This window comes from Trachemys scripta, chromosome 9 (assembly GCF_013100865.1).
Source record: "Trachemys scripta elegans isolate TJP31775 chromosome 9, CAS_Tse_1.0, whole genome shotgun sequence".
Classification (NCBI taxonomy): Eukaryota; Metazoa; Chordata; order Testudines; family Emydidae; genus Trachemys; species Trachemys scripta.
This window is the reverse complement of record NC_048306.1, coordinates 101,661,947-101,684,105: the sequence shown is the minus strand read 5'-3', so window position 1 is coordinate 101,684,105 and position 22,159 is coordinate 101,661,947. Positions and strand designations below refer to the sequence as shown.

Genomic DNA, 22,159 nt, shown 5'->3' with positions numbered 1-22,159 from the left:
CAATGGTCTGTGTGCATCACCGTGACACGGGCCCAACTTGTTCTCATTCATTAGTTGTAGGAGCGCTAGCCATGGCCCAGCACTCCAGGGTGCTAGGTCACAGCGCCAAGAGGTCCCCCAACGCTCGGTCTTTTTCCTTAGGGAATGACTCTTGGTAGGGGTGGAATATAAATTGGGAATCTGTTCCCAGCAGCTCCTGCAGCCACAAGCCAACTCCCCCCCCCCCCCACGTCAGAGAGGCCAAGGACTGACCACCATGACGACTGACCGGGTGTGTAGCCTCCAAAGACAGCCCCTTCTGATTAAGGTGAAGGCACATTATCATACAGTGTCACCAAGTTTACATGGTCAGGTGTGTGGGGAGGGATCGATCTAAGATACGCAACTTCAGCTACGAGAATAGCGTCGCTGAAGTCAACGTATCTTAGATCGAATTAAAATTACTTACTTTGCTCCCCCGTCAACTTTGCTTCCATTTCTCAGGAGAGCGATCAGGGATCGATTTATTGCATCTACACTACACACAATAAATCAATCCCCGATAGATCGATCGTTACCCGCCGATCCGGCGGGTAGTGTAGACATACCCTTGGGAAGCCTGCACTGCTCCTAATCCTGCATCCATTGGGCTGATCCTGCAGGGTTCCAAGCACCTCCTTAGAGTGCTGAGTGCCCCCAAATTCCATGGACTGCAGTGCTGGTTGAAGGTGCTAAGTAGCTTGCAGGACCAGTCCCACTGAAAACAATGAAGCTTTTATCTTTGATTTAAGTGGGGGAAGGAAGGGAGCCTGTATAAAAATAAAGCAATACAGTGCAGAAGGCTGTCAATCATTCGCCTTTCACTTGCACTACATTCAGTATGCAGGTTTGAAGAAGCAGGAGATTTTAAACACCCTTTAACAGTCTATTTTCATTCACATTATTCCAGATTTTGTAAATAGATGGTTCTTCATATTGCACATCATATTCCTGGACTCGGGGGTATATGTACCAGAGCTGTGTCCACTGAGTTTGCTGCTAACGAGAGCACCTCATTTAGGAGTTTATTAATGCTGGAAGGAGTTATACATTGCAGAGTTTCTCTTGTGCATGGACGAAGATATGCAAATAAATGAAAATGGGTTTAAAAGGAAAGCGCACAAATGGTGTGATGACCTATGAACCCCCATGATTACATTTCCTTATTGATTTGCTGGCTCAGTGACTGAAAGCAGTGTCAGGAAACACTCACTTTCAATGGGGTTAAAAATCTTTTGTGGAAATGGTACGTTGCTAGGGAAATTACAGCTACTTTCTTAGCCAAGCCTTTGTTTTACTGCTGTACTGAATAAGGGCCAAATGTGTAGCATTTACTCAATGTTTTTCAACTATAGTGCTCAATACACTTTACAAGGCGGAGATGATTCTCCCCATTTTGTACATGGGGACACTGAGGCATGGAGCGGTTGGATAACTTGTCCAAGAGCACAGAGAGACCTAATTTGGTGACTCTCATTCCAGTGCTCTCTTCTCTGGGCCACGCAGCTATCTGTATGCTGTGACACTGAAATCGAGAGGGGTTTGGAATAGGTCACATTCAAAGGATCTCTAACAGAAAAAGTTACCCCAATGGTGACTATATGTCCTTTGTTTTGAACAGTATTTTCAAAGAGTTGGTGCATCTTTAGCCTCGAAGGCATGAAAGTTTGGAACACCCAACGCAAGCAGTAGCTAGAAATAGATGAGGGAGTAAATGTATGTGTGAGTAAACAGAATTGTGCAGTGCTGTGCACTCTGTACCATAATCTGCACCCTGTGCCAAGTGGGCTTGAAATACTAGCACTTGGGTGAGGGGAGATTCCAATCAGCTGGCACGTTACGCTCACTTCGCACCAGGTGTGAACGGTGACCCAAGGCACCAAACAGTGGAGAATCCGGCCCATACAGTGGCAGTCTGTAGTCAAAGATATCAGTGGATAACGAGAAGAATAAAGAGGGAGTGCAGAAAAAATTCCACTCTGTTGACCCTAGTAAAATAGGCCTTAACTTGTAAAACCGGCACTTGTTTCATCTGGCTTTTCAGTGGGTAATGACAACTCTCTGTGCAGCCTTTATGATCTATATTGTGTGTGCGCACACATAGGCTCTTATGGTGTGAGAACAGAGAGGGCTCTGCTATATATTACACTCTGGGCTGCAAACGTGGAGACACAAGCTTAGTCCTGGTGTCTGGCGTTAATACAGCCCACCAGACCTTGCCCGCTGGTGGGAAAAGGAAGAAGCATCAGGGCACACATCCATGGGAATGTTGCCCAAGTGCAGACTGCTGGATGGGACCCACAACACCCATTATATCCTGACACTGCCATTGACTTCATGGCCATATCAGACTATTTTCAGCGTCCTCCCTACTCTCTTCGGCCTCACCAGCTCCAAAAGCTTAGCTCACGGTGCTCTTGCCAGTCGCCTTCGCCTTGCAAAGACAAAACAGATGCTGCTTTCACTTCTTAACGTGGACCTTGTTGTCATTCAGGCAGGGACCATTCGGCTGTGAAAGCTCTCAAGGTTTTTTGTAAGGTGAAGGAAATGGTTCATTTGTAGGGACAAACTGCAATGCTAGAAAGGCAAATACATAGTCTTAAAAAAATAAGAACATAAGAATGGCCGTACCGGGTCAGACCAAAGGTCCATCTAGCCCAGTATCCTGTCTACCGACAGTGGCCAGGGCCACGTGTCCCAGAGGGAATTTAAAATTCCCTTTAAAATGTTTGTTTTGAATTAAGAAAGGGGCTCTGGAATGTATAAGACACATGCGTCTGTATAACTATACACCTGTAGAAGCAAATATATCAGAGCAGAAGGGATTAGCTCATCCACAGATTTTCTTGAAGCAGCTGAAGTTTTTATCTTATACCGAAGCCGTTACAGATCATGTGCCCAAATCCTGAAGACTTTAATTTCTCATTGGGAGGAAATGCTCATTGAAGCCAATGGAACCTTTCCCTGAACAAAAATTGAGGAAGAACTTCAGGATTTGGGACCACAGTACTTAGTGCATCCTATAAATCAAAACAACATCTATCATGTTATTCCCATGGGCACAGGAAATCCATACAAAATCCCTCCTCCTTTTCTTTCAGTTAATAGCAAATTCGGAAAATAATTCTTAGCACTACACAATTCAGCCTCTTAAAAGATTTCTGCTATCTTTAAACACTGTGATTAGCTCTCCCAGCAATTTTACAGGTGATTTAGTCAAATGTGTTCTACTTTCTGTAATTTTTATAGGGAAAAAAGTCGTGGAGTGCTAGAAATATCTATAATAATCTCTCTACCCTATGGAAACCATAGAGCCCCAGTCGCCAGAGGATGTAGGTGATGGCTGTGTTGTCTGGGTGTATACGTGTATAATACTGCACACCTCCCATATACGTGTTTGCACACAGCCAAGGGAAATCCCTCCGTGTTCATCCGGCCTGGCCTCGTTGCAGCATTGGACACCATCCATCACCAACCATCCTTGTCCTGCTGCTGAGAAGCTGCTGAGGTGAGTGGAAGTGCTCAGGTCCTTCCACTCAGATCAGCCTCCTCGCCCCCGGATCCCTCTTCTCTATATTATTCGCAATCTGAAGCTGTTGGGGGAGCTGGTGAGATGACCTGGACAACAGTGCTAGCCATGCAGATAGCACCAGGCTCTGCATCTCCTTCACGCCAAGCACACATCGCGCCGTCTCCCCGCTCTCTCACTGCACAGCTGAGATCAGCCCCCACGTGAAGAGCAACTGGTTAAACCTGAGCCCGGGTGGGACTGAAGCGATGCTGGTAAGAAGAGGGAAGAGCTTGAGCTCCCCCACTGCTAAGGGCATCTGCCTTCAGGTGGGTGAATCAGTCCGCAGCCTTGGGGTTCTTTGGAACTCTGTGTGCAATGGAAGCCCAGATCGCCACGCTGGGCTGGGGGGTAGTGCCTGCTCCCATCTGTGACAGCTGGCCAGAGGCTTGTGTCCCCTCTTACCAGACAGACCAGGCCTTGGGGATCCACATGTGTGACTGGCAGACTTGATTCTGTCAGCATGCAGACCCTGAAACAACTCCAGCAGGCAGCGTGCTTAGCAATGCAGCTTACTGTGAACACATCACCCCAGTTGTCCACTGCCACAGCTCCTGAGTGAATGCCGTTGATACCTAAAGCTGTGCATGGGATTGGCTCTCGCTGCCAGAGAGATGTCTTCTTCCACCAGGACTTCCCAGAGCGGCTGCGTGCATAGGAAAGCGTAGCAGCAGACAGCGCAGACACAGGAGCGGGGTCGAGACTGGGAGAGTCTCACTGCTGCAAGAGGCAGGTGTGATCCTGGACCTCCCCATGTTCAGAACCAAATACAAACCCCAGTTCTTGGACTTACCTTTCCCACTGTTATTGACTCTCCTGCCCAAGCCCCCAAAGAATCCCCGTGTCACAAAGTGGACTGTGCCCTTTCAGAGGGAACAACTGGACCAGCCCATCTGTGCCTCATTAGCCTGATAGAGGGCAGCTGGTGTCTACAAGGAGCGAAAGAGGAAGTTGTGGCAGGGCGGAGCTCTCAGAGGCTCCTTTGAAGAGTTTGAGACACTAGGGGAACAAGACTCCAGCCAGCCATAGGGCTGGGAATGGCCTGCTGAAAGCAGGGACTTGAGTAGACTTTATCTTTGGAGTTTTGAGTTCTGTTTGCAACTGTGATATTAATAAACCCAGTCCCTAAGGGAGGGGTCTTTGCATAGAGAGTAGCCTATGCGTGAAGTTTATTGAGGTGCCCAGGAGGAAGGGAAACTGAGGCAGGGTGCTGCAGAGCCATCCCTGGCTATGACTGGGTGCTTGGGAGGTGGGCTGCTTTGCACACTTTTGAAAAATTAATCCTCTGTCTTTTCTCCTACTGGCTAGAAAACAAAAGAGAGTAGTTATCAGTGGTTCACAATCATGCTGGAAAGGCATAACGAGTGGGATCCTGCAGGGATCGGTTCTGGGTCCGGTTCTGTTCAATACCTTCATCAATGATTTAGATAATGGAATAGAGAGTACACTTATAAAGTTTGCGGATAATATGAAGCTGGGAGGAGTTGCAAGTGCTTTGGAGGATAGGATTAAAATTCAAAATGATCTGGACAAACTGGAGAAATGCCTGAAGTAAATAGGATGAAATTCAATAAGGACAAATGCAAAGTGCTCCAGTTAGGAAGGAACAATCAGTTGCACACATACAAAATGGGAAATGACTGCCTAGGAAGAAGTACTGCGGAAAGGGATCTGAGGGTCATAGTGGACCACAAGCTAAATATGAGTCAACAGCGTAACGCTGTTGCAAAAAAAGCAAACATCATTCTGGGATGTATTAGCAGGAGCGTTGTAAGCAAGACAAGAGAAGTAATTCTTCCGTTCTACTCAGCACTAATTAGGCCTCAACTGGAGTATTGTGTCCAGTTCTGGGTGCCACATTTCAGGAAAGATCTGGACAAATTGGAGAAAGTCCAGAGAAGAGCAACAAAAATGAGTAAAGGTCTAGAAAACATGATCTATGAAGGAAGATTGAAAAAATTGGGTTTGTTTAGTCTGGAAAAGAGAAGACTGAGGGGAACATGGTAACAGTTTTCAAGTACATAAAAAGTTGTTACAAGGAGCAGGGCCGGCTTTAGGCCAATTCCACCAATTCCCCCGAATCGGGCCCCGCGCCCAGTGGCAGGGCTGCCGGGGTGGGGCAAGTGGCCGAGCATCCCTTCCCTGGCTAGAGGCTCCTTTTTAATTTTTACTCACCCGGCGGCGCTCCGGTGGCGGGTCCTTCACTCGCTCCGCATCTTCGGCAGCATGTCCTTCACTGCCGCCAAAGACCCGGAGCGAGTGAAGGACCCACCGCCAAAGACTAGGAGCGCCACCTGGTGAGTACAAGCCCCACGTGTTTTTTTATGTGTTTTTTTTTTTTGTCATCCCTGCTGGGGCCCTGTCGAAACTGTTTGAATCGGGCCCCGCACTTCTAAAGCCGGCCCTGACAAGGAGGAAGGAGAAAAATTGTTCTTCTTAACCTCTGAGGATTGGACAAGAAGCAATGGGCTTAAATTGCAGCAAGGGAGGTTTAGGTTGGACATTAGGAAAAACTTCCTAACTGTCAGGATGGTTAAGCACTGGAATAAATTGCCGAGGGAGGTGGTGAAATCTCTATCATTGGAGATTTTTAAGAGCAGGGGGGAGGGATAGCTCAGTGGTTTGAGCATTGGCCTTCTAAACCCAGCATTGTGAGTTCAATCCTTGAGGGGACCATTTAGGGAACTGGGGTAAAAATCTGTCTGGGGGTTGGTCCTGCTTTGAGCGGGGGGTTGGACTAGATGACCTCCTCAGGTCCCTTCCAACCCTGATATTCTATGATTGTATGAAACACCTGTTAGGGATGGTCTAGATAATACTTAGTCCTGCCTGAGTCAAGAGGATGGGACTAGATGACCTCTCGAGGTCCCTTCCAGTTCTATGATGTGGATTCTTAGCCACCTTTGAGATCCTTGAGTGAAAAGGCCACACAAGCACTAAGTATCCACACTGTTACTTCTGTTAAAGGAGTTTTCTTTAGCGTAGATGGTACAGGCCAAATAATAATGACAAGGGATCTAGTCCCAGCTTCTTTAGCGTAGATGGTACAGGCCAAATAATAATGACAAGGGATCTAGTCCCAGCTCCAGGGGTCGGGGGATCTGACTGTCTCTTGTCTGTGTACCAGGTGGGTTTGCTGCACCTGGAGATCTCCTGGGTTGGGTCAGGATTTGCGCTGGGATGGAATATTGTGTGGGCGCTGCAGGAAATGCAGCTGGTGATTTAGAGGCGCTCGTTCTGCTGAGTCTGTACTGAATCGACTCTCCACCCACACAGCTAGAGAGCTCTGCGAGGTGGAGTTCAAGATGCGTTTTAAAGTCACAGTCCGGATCGCTTGTGGACAGTAAAGACCCAGTGCTTGGAAGCATGGAAGCCGGGGCAAAAGGAAGATCATTATAACACTGCTGCCTACCCAAACTAGATCCCCGGGTAGTTTCAATGGGATATGTCTCATTCTCCACTTCCTGTCCTTAGTGGCTGGTAGCACTGCTGTGCTCTGTTAAACAGATGCTGTGTTTTACCCTAGAGGTGACCGCCTGTGAGTGGCTGGTGAAATATACAGAAAGATGCAATATCAACGCATGCTAACACCTCCCCATTTCCCAGCGGAAAGCTGAAACCTAGAGGGTGCAAATGGTGGTCATGGTAACTAGAAAAAGCTGTTGCCTTCCAACCGAGTCAGGCGTAAAATATGTAAGTACCTCGGTTTGAAATGAAAGGGGGGAAAAGCCAGGTCCTGGGGTTAATAGAACCTGCTCACGTTAGTTCTGTTTATCTAGACTAACATACTTTGCAATGCCCTCCCCTGCCCGAAGCACAAATAGCTTCTTTGCTGAGCAGTTCCCTTCCACGGTATCCGGGCTGCCATCAAAATACATTCTCGTCACCTCCCAAAGTGCAGCTGTTTGCAAAAGGTCAAGTAATATGGGATTAGTGAGACCGAAACCAAGCTGCAAACGGCCACTCCATTTTTTTTTTTTTTTTTGCCCAGAAAATTGTAAAAATAGGTTGAAATTAGCCAAAGGCGACAGAACTCCCTGTCGTCAAAGGATTGATGGTGGAACAAGCCCTGCCCGCTGGTGCCCACTGCTCTCCTGGCACTGGCAGAGTGGTTGGAGCAGGGAGAGTCGTGGGCAGGTGTGTGTGAGTTATGGAGCACTAGCTAAGCTGGGGCGGGCTCTGAGTTACTACTGAGAATTCTTTCCCAGCTGTCTGGCTGGTGGGTTTTGCCCACGTGGTCAGGGTCTAACTGATCGCCAGATTTGGGGTCAGGAGGGAATATTCCCCCGAGTTAGATTGACAGAGACCCGGGAGGGGCAGGGGTTCGCCTTCCTCTGCAGCGTGGGGACGGGTCACTTGCAGGTTTAAACTAGTGTGAAGGGTGGATTCTCTGTAACTTGAAGTCTTTAAACCATGATTTGAGGACTTCAGTAACTCAGCCAGAGGTTAGGGGACTATTACAGGAGTGGGTGGGTGAGGTTCCGTGGCCTACAATGGGCAGGAAGTCAGGCTAGACGATCATGATCCCTTCTGGCCTTAAAGTCTAAGAGACCCAATCCTGCAGCAGAATCATCACAGGCTGCTCCTTATACTGCAGGATCAGGCCCTTAGTCAGTGAGGCCAGTAGCTCTCAACCAGGCGTACGTGTGCCCCTGGAGGTACGCAGAGCTCTTCCAGGGGCTACATCAACTCACCTAGAGATTGGCCTAGTTTTACAACAGACTACATAAAAATCACTAGCAAAGTCAGTACAAACTAAAATTTCATACAGATAGTGACTTGTTTATGCTGCTCTGTATACTACACACCGAAATGTAAGTACAATATTTATATTCCAACTGATTTATTTTATAATTATAGGATTATCACAAGAAAGCAAGCCATTTGTCAGTACTAGTGTGCCGTGACACGTGTATATTTTTATGTCTGATTTTGTAAGCAAGCCATTTTCAAGTGAGGTGAAACTTGGGGGTACAGATGAATCAGACTCCTGAAAGGGGTACAGTAGTCTGGAGAGGGTCAGAGCCACTGAGTTAGGACACCCGATTTCAGAAATGCATTGATGAAAACAATTCTTGATCTTTTGACATTCACACCCATCGTCTGATGAGGATTCTTTGTGGAGATGGGTAGAAGGGCTAGCAAGCCATGGTGCTATAAACACCAGTGCACTGATTGCTGTTTTATTTTGGTTTTGTTCTTTTAAATATAGGCCCCGTTTGGTGAAACCGCAAGCACAGTTATTAAAAAGGTAACTCTGCTTTCGTTGTACTTCATTTCCTTAATTCCTGAACCCACCCTCTCCGCTTCCATCGTCTTCAAAATACAGTGATCTGTGGAAATAAATGCTTTCAAAATGTTGCGGTTATTTCTTCTGAGTAAATTGTATTTATCAAAGGCAATAATTTGTTTTATTGTTAGGAGGGGAAATGGGTTTAAATGATAGGAAAGAATGATTTGCCCAACCCTAGCTTCAGAGTTTCCTGGATCTCAGATTTTATCAGGTTTAGTGTCCGAGTTTTGTTCCTAGGTACAGGTTTTGTTCTCGATTCAGATCGTTTTTGGCACAGGCTGGACTGATTCCCTCATCCGTATCATAGATCCCCAGTCAGTGAGCTGTATCTTCCCCGCTCTCTAGTGGGGGGCAGTGCGGCCCTGGCGGGAGATTAATAGTCAGGGCTCTGTTCCCAATTTGCTGCAGCTGTAGGAGTCGTGGCTGCTCAGTAGCTTCTGAAAATCAGCCCCCCCCCCCCCCCCGTATTTCAAGTTAGGTGGTTCAACCCAGAGACAAAAGCATGATTTAAAAGATAGGCCGTAATCCTTCGGTGCCTCAGTTTCCCCATTAGTGAAATAGGGATAACACGTCTTACTCACCTTCATCAAAGTGTTTTGAGAAACACAGATGGAAAAATGCTATAGGGAGAAGACACGTTACCATCTTATTTAGTTTAGAGCTTACAAAAGAAATGTGGAACCTAAGTTTTGCCCTCTATTTCCTTCCAATACATTTAGGTTCCTATATTCCTTAGGTTCCTAAGGGTGGCAAGGAATCATCGGGAGATATGAATGATGGTTGTGGTTCCGAGTGCATCGTTTGTCACTTACCTCATGAATTACTAGAGGTCTTCCATGTTTTCTGATGGGCTCCGCTCGGTTCTCTTTTGTATTATTTTCCGTGTTGTTGTAGCCATGTTGGTCCCTGGATATTAGAGAGACAAGGTGGGCAAGGTAAAACCTTTTATTGGACCAGGTTCTGTGGGTGGAAGGTAGACGTTTACAAGATAGTACCTCCCCAGCTTGTCTCTCTCTCTCCGGCTGTTTTGTGTTTGAATGATTTCATTTCCCCGCAGTAGAAGGCTGATGTGGCCAGTTCAACGGAGTTGAAGTTTATTTGTTTGCGTGCATACTGCTGGCTTCTGCAGTATTTCAGGCTTGCAGAACGGCTGAGGGAAGTGGAGAGACTTCGAGTCTGGGAGCAGCACAACTCCCGGCATGGCAAGGTGGGGAGTGGCTTGGATTATCTGTCATTGCCGTGTGTGCTCTGGCATTCTCGAGGCAGCCAACAGTGGAAGTGAGAGGTGAGGGGTCCAGGTGGGGGAGGCATGGCTTGAATCCCTCCCAACATGGAGCTCGGAAGGGTTGTGAAGTCCCTGATCTCCCAGGAGGAGTCAACCTGCCACCCAGCTCGCCAAGACACGGGTGTACCCAGGCTGCGTTAGGGCAGCAAAGCCGTTCCCTCGTGACATGTACGGGGTCAGTGGCTGGAAGTGGGGGGTGGGAAGAGGACAGAGCCCTAGCTCCTCCCTCAACCAGCCAGGCGCAAAGAGAGCCACATCTTGAAATTTCACCGCCAGAGCAAGAGGGATCGGGCGAAGGAATCCTGACTGCCTGAGTCATAATTCCTTCCCGGCTCTCTTCTTAGGCTAACACAGCTACGGGCCGTCCCGTAGCCAGGTCTTAGCCCAAGGCTTGGTCTGGCCCTGGGGTGAGCTCGTTGGCGCAGGGCCTGCCTTCCTGCTAGACATGTGTACAGCACCTGGCACAGCAGGGTCCAGATCCCAGTGCGGGGCTCTCTAGGTGCTGCTGTAAGATGAATAGATTGATAGATTTTGCCACTCTTGTTTCATCCTTCCTTGGGATGGGGGCTCAGTGCTGGGGTGGGGAGGGCCGGAGAAGTCCCGAGACGGAGAGTGTAAACCCACTGAAATTGCAGTCGGGACGAACGTGGCCTGGTGAACAGCCCCCGAAAGCAGCTTTGTTCTTGTTCAGTTTGTAGTGTCGCGCTCCTACCCGCGGGAAGTGCGGTCTCGGGGGTGGACCCATCCCTAAGACCTACGCCGTCATTTGTTTCCATCTTGGTGTATGGGCTGAGATTCGGCCACATTGCTCAGTGGGGCAGGAATAACTGCAGAGTAATCCTTGAAAGAAAGAGTGTTTGTAGAGCACGCAGCCACCTATTCCCCACATTTATGGGGTGTGTGCTACCTACCCACGTCAGTAGCCAAGGCATTGCCTCTGCTGTGCCGGGAAGTTAATGTTCTGATAGACTGAGAAGCTTCTGCTGGAATTTCTCCTGGCTCTTTCACTAACCTCTCCCAGGAGTCAGGTCTGTTTTGACTCTCTTTGCCATGAAGAGGGTGCATGCATTCTAAGCGCTGACCCAGCCCTGCTGGCTCATGCATGTGTCCTGGCCGCTCTCCGTGAGTATCGGGCTTGGTTTCTGCCCCGGGGATGGTGCACGCTCGTGTGGGTGGAGCAGCCTGCACTTTAAAGTGCAGTGAAAAGTTTTCGTGCTGATGAAACGTGCCAGAGACTTGAGCCATATGCGAGGGTGGCCAAACTGAAATCAGCCCTGTCACGCCGATGTAACTCGCAGCAGAGTTAGGCCCTTGGTCCGCCTCTTACCCTGCCAAAAGGCAGCGAAAACTCTCTTCCACTGCCCCAGGGCTTTCCCCTTGATGTGCCTTGGGGGGGGGGAGCTCAGTCTGAATGCTCATGCATTCCTCAGCCTCTGTGTGGAGGGAGTGAATGTCAGTGTCATGTTCTGGGTGCAGCCCGGACCAGTCAGGGGCTGTGTCACCGCTTGTCCTGTAACCTTTAAAATGCTCTGCCGTTCCTGCTCCCTGCCAGCGTCCAAGCCTGCCCTGAGTGTCTGTATTCAGCAGTTCTGACCCCAGCAGCCTGCTTGTTAGATCACAACCACACTCTGGTCTCCACCAGCCTCGGTTACCACCGGCCAAGTGACCCCAACACACCCCCAGACCTGAATTTCCCCCAAATTTTCTGCCTGAACTGTCCTGCCCTCTCCTGGAATGTTCAGTGGAGTAAAAAGGTCCGTTGCTCCTTTACAGAGACAAAAACCCAGCCACATGTTGCTTTAACCGGCATTAACAATCACTTCAGGGCAAACACAGCACTGGGGTGACTTGTAATAAACCGAGATTATTTCATCAAAAAGCAATAGGTTTTAAGTGAGTGCAAGTACAAGGGATAAAGACACAAAGGTTACCAGCAAATAAAAGTAAAGTATGCTTCCTAGTAGCTAAGACATAACTCAACAAGCTACCACCTTGGTTCTAGGTAGATTTCTTACCAATCTTTTTCTTTCCAGCCATGGCTCTCAGTCAGGACCTTGCACTTTTTAAGGATATAATTCCAGCACATATCCATAACTCTTTGTATGCACCCTGTACATACATTCCAAGAGCATATTAATGATCAGTCCCCAGAAACTTCAACCCCCTGGTTGAAAGACCCATCTTTCTCAGTTCGCAAAAGCTCTGTCCCCTTGTGTCTGTCCAGTGATGGATGCCAAGATGGCTTCTTCTCTCTCCGAATCATCCCAAACTCACTGTTTTGTCCCCAGGCTCAGGAAGACCTCACGCTGTTCTTCCCTGCCTGTGGACTTTCCATCCCCCGTAGGTAAATGGGGCTTCCCTTGTTTTTGGTCATACCTTGCTTAATTTCACTGGAGGCAGGTAGATAGCTGCCTTCTCTCCTGTCTGGGAGGAAACCCATTTCTCTCTTTGTTTGGTCACCGACTTTAAAGCATAATATCAGCGAGTATCCATAATTTCTCCTATAGTGTAAATTCTTACATTATACAATGATAGTAATCTACAGTGTGACCTTACTCGATGCACTTTTATAATAGTCACATTGTATACAATCAGTTGAGTCAGTTGCTTATCATTTGTGGTTCAGACCCCTGCAAGAGGCTATCTCCCTCACTTGCTAGGTTGATGGCTTTGTTTATCTTTTATGTAAATGTACCTTCATTGCCGCTGCCTGGCGACCCGGCTAGTCAGACAAACAAATACACATTCCTTTGTCTAAGACAGACTGGGCTTACGCATTGCTTGCCAAACACTTTTAAAGGACATAATTCCAGCAGATATCCATACCCCTTTGTACGCACCCTGTGCTAATGCTGAGCTGTTAGCTTGCCAATGATAGCGTACATGACACCGTTTAGATACAGATCAGGACAACAGTGTGTGTGAGGTGTAGCGACTGTGTCAGGCCTGACAACCGCTGCTGACATAGAGTAGTGAGCCACCAATGGGCCTCTGTGTCACAGTTGGTTAGAAGGCTGGCTTGGTTCCAAGGACCCCTGTCCTTTAGCAACTGGCCTGAGCCGCTGGGCCTGCTTCTCCCCTGCCTTGCACTTTATGTGCAAAGTGGGTGAGACTTGGGCCCAGTTATAGGGTGGAGGTTCGGGGGAGGAGCCCTCTCCCCAGACTGCAGAGCGGCTGCTCCCCAGTGGCTGATGTGTTCCAGAGGATTCACAAAGCCATGGATTCCCTGGCCCCACCCGTCCTTCAGCGTGTCCCAGCAGCACCCCTTCCTGTCCCATGCATGCCGCCGCAGAGCTATCCCTGCAGAGATGAGCTCCTCATTGCACAGGGGCTGCACATGGGCTGTGGGGCAAACTTCCAGCATGGCACAACCTCCCCACTTCCTGCTGGGGATACACCTGCCCTGAAGGAAATAAACGCTGTAGGAGTCAGGCAGCATAGCACAATGTCTTGTGTGTCCTGTCCCCTGTATGGCAGTGCAGGAAGACCGCTGCTCTGTGGGCCAAGGAGTGTTAATATTTTTCCTCATAGGCATCATCATGGAATATAAAAGTTCCCTGGGATGTTCTTTGCCCTGTAAGGTATCCGTGTGCTCGAGTGACTCCCTGCCAGTAATGGAATGAGATTGCCAGGAGATGTCCTTTTGGTGCTCCGAGCCCACGGCCCGCCTGTGTCGGGGAAAGCGCGCTGCAGCTTTCTGAAGCGTGTCCCATTGCTCAGTAAAGCAGAGGCTGGTTCTGCAAACTCAGGCTGTTGTTTTGTTTAATTATTGTGGCGGCACCTGTCTATAGTAGGGTAGAGTTGAGATTTGCAGCCAAAGTGAGTAAATGCATGTGTACAGTGGAGCCCTATTATACTGGAGTCATTTTCTTCTCGGAATAAACGCTCTGTAATTGGAGGGTGACAGTAGCCCTGCGATTGCTAGGAGCTGCAGTGAGCTGGGCCTTTAATTCAACAGAGAAAGGAGAGTTTCCCGGCGGCTGAGTTCAGCGGTCTGATGTCTAATACACTCCTCGAGATTCTGTTTTGCTCACTTACAGCTCTTTGTCCATCCCCCCCCCACAGTGGTGATAAATTGCAGAGCTATCGCATATCCAGGGGGCATGTGATGACTTCGGAGGCAGGTTTGTGGGTCAGTTTAGGACTGCTGCATTATTAGGGAGTGCCTGCTTGTGTCCATACACCATCATCACAGGCACCCTCATTTTCTCTGCCCCCCTGATTAGACAGGGCCAGGTGCCCCCTTGCTCTCCCGCCCGCCTGCCAGTTGTGCACCTGCGAACTTGCACCACGACCACGCCGCCACTCTTTGCAGGGGCCAGATGTGCGTGGGAGGCGTGTGCTTGCGAAAGCTGTTGCAGCACCAGCGTTAGAATTGCTGGAGGCCACTCCCAAGAGTTGGTACCTGCAATGCAGGGGGCATGTGTGCTGCAGATGTACCTGGACACGTGTTCCCCTCACCCTCCCAGTACATGCTATAGACTGACAGGTCACGTCGCCACAGGCCACCTGCTGCAGGGTCCTTCCAGGCGGGGGCCCCTTTCTCAAGGATTGCTTCTACTCAGGAGTTTTGTTTTCCTCTCCTCACCCCCACCGGGAGGGTTCTCCGCCCTCACTGCAGTGGGGGTTGAGAGCACTCCGCGCCTTGCAGCGTCAAGCCCTATTTGCTGGGAGAAGGATTTGATACCTCGACCTCACAGTGAAAGTGTTGTGAGGTGCAATGTCTCTGCCTGGTGTCAAGGAAGCTCCGCATAGTGTGCGGTCACTCACACCAGTGCAAAGTCGGTGCTGACTGCTCCCCTTTTGAGTTGGTAGCACCTTGCACAGGTGCGAACGGCTGCACAAGCTGCAGGCCAGGGACCCCTGCATACTAGCACTGCTCCTGGTTCCTCTGTAGAAGTCCCCAGTTTTTGTGGGTTCAGTAAAGCTTGTCGGTAAGTTGTGCTGTGGCTCCAGTGATGCTGACACATTGATTGAAACTAACCACTTACCACACCGTTAATCTCGACTCACTGCTGAACCCAGCAGTTCCTGGAGTGGGAGAGAACAATTATCCTCTCTCGCTTTCCCATCTCTCCCAGGGTTCGGTGCTGACGCCTGTCACCATAGCAATCTGCATTGGCTGCACTGACGGATTTTCTTGATACGCTAATATAAACGCTCACTAACGCTGTGGTTTGACACCAGCTCTTTTCCTGGTGCGTGGCTGTTGTTTCGTTTTAACAAGTGTGCTGGAATTGTCACTTTTTAGGGGAGGGAAGGGTGAAAACGATTTCTGTGATGGCACTTTAAAGTTGCAGTTAATTTAAGTAAATTAGAAGCTGTTTACGCTCTGACTTGAATGGTAGTTTTGGTGTGTTAAGGAGCTGGGAGCTGCCTGGGTGAGTCATAAATCAAGTGCCCCTTCTGACAGCTGCAGCCTGAATGGAGGAAAATGAGAATAATGGAATGTGTAAGTTCCAGGCTAAAATGTTTAATTGCCACAAACAAATGTTTAAAAAACATTTTGCCGAGTTGTGCTCCTGAGATGTAATACAGGTCTCGGAGTGTTTGCCGTCACATCCTCAGCAAAACTGTTTCATGGACACAAAGGATATTCAGCGTCCTCCCAGTGCTGACGAGCAGTGGAAATGCTCCCCTTTGCGGGATGAATGTTCTTTGCTGAGCAGCGGGTTTCAGGAAAGGCCGGTTTGAAATCCTGCATTTGGAATCTCTGATAATATTGCTACATTTTCCCCTCCACTGAGTTCAGACACAGACTTTCAGCCAGAGTACTTTTGTTCTTGCTTCTTTGCTCTTTTTCTAGACCAGAACTCAGTCTCCTTTGAGAGCACACACAGTGTCTCTCTCCTCTCTAACAGTCTGCACCTTGCTGTACACAATGGCTGGCTGTCCATGCAGGCAGCAGAGTCCTTAGGTATTTAAAGTTTTTAGTGCACAGAAAACAAAGGCTTAACAGTTTCATAGTCCAAGACACAACATGTACAGAGTACACTATCCAGGTGGGTGTATTGAGGACACTGTTGGAATTGCAAGGTATCACTTTAAGAGTGTGTATGTGGGTGGGGGAGGAGCTGGAGGGAAAAAGCCAGCTTAAAGTAAGGTAGGGTGAGTCAAGCCTCTGCTTTTAGAGAGCAGCCTGCTTTGTCTCTTTCTGGTTTGGGTTCTGGTGTATTGTTGCTCTGAATTCTAAGGCGGGAGTAGTGTTACGCTGCAATCTTCCAGCAGGAATATTTATATGTTCTATCTACTTTCTCAGAGTGTGTGCGCTACGAGCATAATGCTCAGGACAGAGATCGCTTCACCCACCACTGAAATGCAGACACCTTCGGGGCAGAATTTAGCAGCAGTTCTGCACCAGCCAGATGAGCTACTTAGTGATGTCAGCATCACGTATGAATCACCAAGACTCTTTGGGACCAATGGTTCAAATCCCAGAAAGGGCAACTTAACCCTTCATCTTCCTGAGCTAGAAACTGACTTCCATGCAGTTTACTGTTGGGGGGGAGGCGGGTTGGGTGCCTCCTATAACCAGGGTCCTATCACCTCTGCCTGGATATTGGACCACTAAGTGATCTGGAGCCTGATTCACCTCTTTCCCCCAAGGCAGTAGCATGGAGTTGTGATGAGAGAAGCTGTTTGAGCTGGCAGGGAGTGGGGTTCCTGGCACCGTGTCCTCTGTGATGGGAGCTCAGTTCCCCAGCATGGTCCCGCAGGACTCAGATTAGTTAACCTTAAGGGCACACATCAAGGGGCATCTGTTGTTCTGGGAGGACTGGGCTGGGCTGGTTTGGGGACGTTGGCAGTGGAGTGGTGTTCCTTGTCCCCGGAGTTATTCTCTTGTGTATGAGCTGGTCTTGTACTGATGGCTGTGGGCTGTGATTTGCTATCGTCATCTGGGTGTCGTTATACAGCCTGGTTGAGTGTCCTTCTCTTTGTATTAAACACAGTTATCTTCCTTATGTTTTCTAGTTCGTACAGTGCCCACCGTTGGGGTAGATTGTGTATTCAACCTCGATTAATAGAGAAATCCAATATGTACAAATCAGAGCTCCAGTGGCATTTTCCATAAGAGGAAGTGTTTGCCCCAGTGTCACTGGTCAGAGTTCTTACTCTCTTCCCCACTGGTGGATGGGTTAGACGGACCAAGGCTTTGTTGGCTATGGCCATGGTGGGGGCCACAGGGGGCACCACAGACGATCCCTTTGGGGTTCTCCGCCAGCACTGATGTGCTTTTGCACCTCTGCTTTTAGAGAGCAGCCTGCTTTGTCTCTTTCTGTTTTGGGTTCTTGTGGGCACATGAAGTGAAGGATTCTGGCCAGCCGCTGGAGAGGAGTGCAAGGTGTGTGTGTGTGTGTGTGTGTGTGTGCGGGGAGGGAGGGAGGGTGCTGAGCCGTGTGCATCTCTAGAAGAGCAGCCAAAATATGGCCCTTAGTTTTGGTGTCCTAAAGTGTAGCAGCCCTACAGTACTGATAGCATACGGGCCAGAGTCTCCCTTCGCTCACTGCACAGAAATCCCATTGCCTTCTCTGGGATTCCCATGCACACAAGGAGGGCAGGGGACCCGAAATATAGACTAGGAAACTGACAGCTGTGGGTGAGGGGTGGGGTTAAACGAGACCCGTAGCATTGACAGACTGCAATGTTCTTGATGCTGATGTAGGTGAAATCTCTTATCTAATGAGGGACCCCAGAGCTCTGTAAACCAAACATGTCAGTGTGGTCTCGTGGGTAGAGCGTTGGGCTGGGAATGAGGAGATCTGGGTTCTGTTCCTGACCTGTTGGGGGACCTTGGGAAGGTCCTTCCCATCTCTGCGATCCTGTTTTTCCTCCTGCCCTTTGTGTCTCTTGACTAGTTTGAGTGTGAGCTTTTCAGAGTGGGACTCTCTCTATGTGTGTGTACAGCGCCTAGCACAATGGGGCTCCAGTCTTAGTGGGTGCTACTGTAATACATATACTTAATAATGGTGTGTCTGGAGGCAGGTGGGCCCTGTGCCTTCTGTTTACTCTCCGTATTAGAGCACCTGTCTTGGTCATTAAGGGTTATCACTTCAGCATCCACACTTGCCATTTCAAAGTGTTTCAAACAGTCGCTCCACAAAACTGTACCCTGCCTTTTAATGAGAACATTGCTAAGTCTCTGCTGCCCTATCCATGTTCTTGTCTTTATGGGCTTTCTTCCCTGTTGCACTCCGATCTGAATCCGGTTGTTAGTTTCAGAGAGTTTCTCAAATCTATTCCATCGATACAGTGAACTAAGGGGAGGTAAAACTTGTCTTTTTAAACGCATTTGCTTTGCCGCACTAGAGCGTGAGTGCTGCAAGCCAAGTCACTGGTGAGCATGTTTTGTCCACATAAATCCCCTTCCATTTTCACAGAGCAGGAAAGCTGATCTGGAAGCAAAACAGGAGGGCGTGCAGAGTTGTGCCGCTCAGTGACAGGAAAGGATTTTGTGCTGAAGTGTGTTATAAGGCGCTGTCCCTTTTAAGAGCAGGGAAAGCTGAGAACCCCCATGCTAGGGTATAAAATAAGAGACCTGAGAGAGGAAAGTCAGTTTCAGTTCAGTAGGCATGGTGTGTGCTTGGATTTTGTTCTTAGTACTGTATGTTTCTTTTAGCGCTTGGCACTTGGGGCGATATTGTTGAAGGAGTTTTGGACAAATAAGAGAATTACAATGTTAAGCCTATGTTTGATTGTGCCGTTTTTAATCACAGCCCCAGCATGGCCAGAGATGAAGGATCTTTCGGTATCCTTTCCTCTCACTAAACTCCCCAACCTTGTTTTAGTGTCTGACACATGACCTGCCTCTTGCTCTGATTTATTCAGACATTTCCCCTCACCTTAATTGGATGACGAGCTGCCTTTGAGATGTTTCCCACAAACTAACAGTCTTTCCTGAAAATTACTGCAGCGTGAGGGGCCGCTGCACTCGAGAAAGCTGCAATACAATTACCTGTTCAATCTTTGTTGCTGTAAGAGGAAATGACACCAAAATATATGGCCAAATTCAGGTTCACACAAGCAGGGGCTGCCTCTGGGCCAGCAGCTCCAATCCATTCCTTGGATGCTAGTAACGGGTGCAGTTACCATCTGATGACTGTTTGATGACCTGTGCCAAAGAAGTGGGTGGTCATATCCGGGCTCCCAGTTAAAAATGTCAGTCTACTTAACTCTCCCTGCCTCCTCTGCTAGCGTCCTCAGTAGATAGGTCAATCAACAAACAGTCCGTTCAGCCTGCCTGCCTTCCACCGCTGTGGCTGCTTCCCCCAGATCGTGTTTCTGGTGCCTGGGCCAGGCCACGTGGGGCAGCCTGCATTAGCCAGAGCGACACCTGTTCTGTAGTCAGACAGACGCTTTCTGTGCCCAGGACTGTTAAATCAGCGGTAGGCAGGTGTGAGTAATGATGAGCAAACTGCAAGAAATCCAGAGCTTTCAAACAGAAGGGGAGAGACTCTGTATGGGACTCAGAGATCACCCTCTGCTCTCATCACATGCTAATGTGTCCCTAAGTCCCCCAGCCCCCAAACTATTCTGGGTTGTGGGGAGAATCTCCCTAGGAGAATGCCAGGCTTATGCTTGTTGTGTGCAGGTCTGAGCATTCAGGGCTTTAGGATTTAGTTCAGGTGTAAGCGTTCAAAGGGCCAGGTTGATCAAAATCCCACTGTTTCATTGAGAAATGCCAACCCAAACAATGTGCAGGGCAGGATTTCCCCTCCTGTATAGAACATGCCCCGTGTAAGTGGAGGTTCTTCTCTTCCATCGTATGTCAGAGGAAACCAGAAAGCACCGACGCCCCTGCGGGGAAAGGCAACCCATGCAGAATATGAAATGACAGGAACGCCCTGGTTATCAGATTTTATTAGGGTGGTGAGAAACTTGGCAACTTTTGTTGGCAGTTTAGTTCTTTTCAGTTTTCTGTGAATTTGGGGAGTGGGCTGGACCCAAAAACTCCCGCTAAAACTCAACTGATGGGGAAACATGCAAAAATGGCAAGACCTATCTCATTACCACTCAAAACCATAAATCAGCCTAAGATGACTCCAAACTAGGCCGGGATTGGCCAGAAAGCTCAAAAATGTTGAACCTTGAGCCAGGCTTGACAGAAGGTGTGTCAGATTTGTAATGAGACTAGGAAGCAGGGGCACTTATCTCTGATTTTACTGCAGTGACAATACAATGGTGTCTCCATTTGCAGCGTGAGGTAATGGGTAACTGGTGGTCTAGGGTCATCATTCTGGCAAACTCTCTAAACACAATGGTATAATTATTTAATGATCATCTTCTTCCTACCTCTATCTCAGAGGTGCAACTGCATTATACCAAGGAACCCTGCCTAGAATTAACACTCCAAAGTCACTTTGTTAAGCATAGTGCCGTAGAAGATCACGTTCACCAGTTCTAAAATTGCATTCCTGCCACAAACTATAAAATGATGCTTTTCTCTTCTGAAATTGGCACAGTGATTTTAAGCTGAGCCCTTTCACACTAACGATCTGCTCCTGCTGTCCTCCTGGATTCAGAGTTCCCGGAGATGTCCACGGGCACTCTGTCCGCAAAAGGCGCGCAGTGTCCCTGGCCTCTTCGTCTCATTCTCAAAGGAAATTTGTACAGCCCAGTGGTAAACTGTTGGAAACACTGACACAGCCTGACTGGAGTTATGTAATGGCTTTTTAAACAATCTCACTCGGTGCATCAAAGCCATGAAACTGATTACATCATGATATACTGCACTGGATTATTTCCTCTTAAGTCACTAGTAACTTGCTTTTATTCATATTAATTTATAATCAGAGTATTAATATAATGTTAATAACTCCCTACATTATTTCTAAAGCAGCTTTTCTGGTAAAGAGGTGGTATGTCAGCGGTTCTCAAACTTCACTGCACTGTGACTGCCTTCTGACAACAAAAATTACTACATGACCCCAGGAGTGGGGCCCAAAGCCTGAGCATGCTGCCCTGGGTTGGGAGACCCATAGCCCAAGCCCCACCGCCCCAGGCAGGGGGGCCAAAGCCCCAGGGCTTCAGGGGGCATGCTGCCCAGGGCTGAGGCCCTTGGGATTTGGCTTCGGCCCCAGGTGGTGAGGCTTGGGCTTCAGCTTTGGGCCTGGGCCCCAGCAAGTCTAAAGCCAGCCCTGGCGACCCCATTAAAACAGGGTCCCGACCCACAGTTTGGGAACCCCTGTGGTTTATACATGATGGAATGGTTCATTGACACTTGCTTAGGAGGATGTACATGACTTGCAATAAGGCAGCTCTTCTAAATGAATTTTCTTCAGTTCTTAACCCGGTGCTATACTAACAGTGTATTTTCTATTTACCTTCGCCTGAGCTCCGTTTTACATGCCTGCTTTACAATCCAACACTCAAGGAACCACGTTTATCTACCAGAATATTGGGTTATTGACTTAGGAATTTACAGTAGTTGAGCAATTGATATCTCTTGCCATTCCTGGTATATTTTGTGTATCTAATACTTCTTATTATCTTTGTAGAACCCCAGCTGAAAGGAATTGTGACAAGGTTATTCAGCCAGCAGGAATACTTCCTGCAGATGCACCCAGATGGTACGATTGATGGGACCAAGGACGAAAACAGCGACTACAGTAAGGAAAATTAGCCTTCTTTGCAACCAGATGATAAATGAAATGCATCACCTAGTGGGTCTCACTTGTAAGCCTTCATTTTTGAAAAGATCAAATTAGGAAGAAGCCAGCTGTTCTCAGCAGTTCATTTCCATTGACGCTTCCCCTTTAAATCTCTCCTTTATTGTTTTCACACATTGTTTTTTTTTTCCCTCCCCTCTCTCTCTAACACTCCAACAACCATCTGGGGTGGGGAGAAGAATAAAAACGCGTGGTTTGAATTCTTGCCAGAAGAGAGAGGCGTGATATTTGCGCAGATGCTATGCGTGTGGGAGAAGGCTATAGGGATTGTTTCCTTCAGGGATAAAAGGAAAGTGATCTTCAGGGAAAACATCTAAAACCTAACTAGG

The 22,159-nt window shown here is 48.4% G+C and overlaps 1 protein-coding gene across 2 annotated transcripts in view; it reads left to right on the top strand.

Annotated features, from left to right (window-relative positions):
- Positions 1 to 22,159, top strand: part of FGF12 (fibroblast growth factor 12) — a 284,962-nt gene that overhangs the window by 170,140 nt on the left and 92,663 nt on the right. For both annotated transcript variants that reach the window (XM_034782300.1, XM_034782299.1), the window contains exon 2: positions 21,660 to 21,770. In XM_034782300.1, the coding sequence (XP_034638191.1) occupies positions 21,660 to 21,770 (111 nt within the window). The remainder of the gene's footprint in view (positions 1 to 21,659; positions 21,771 to 22,159) is intronic.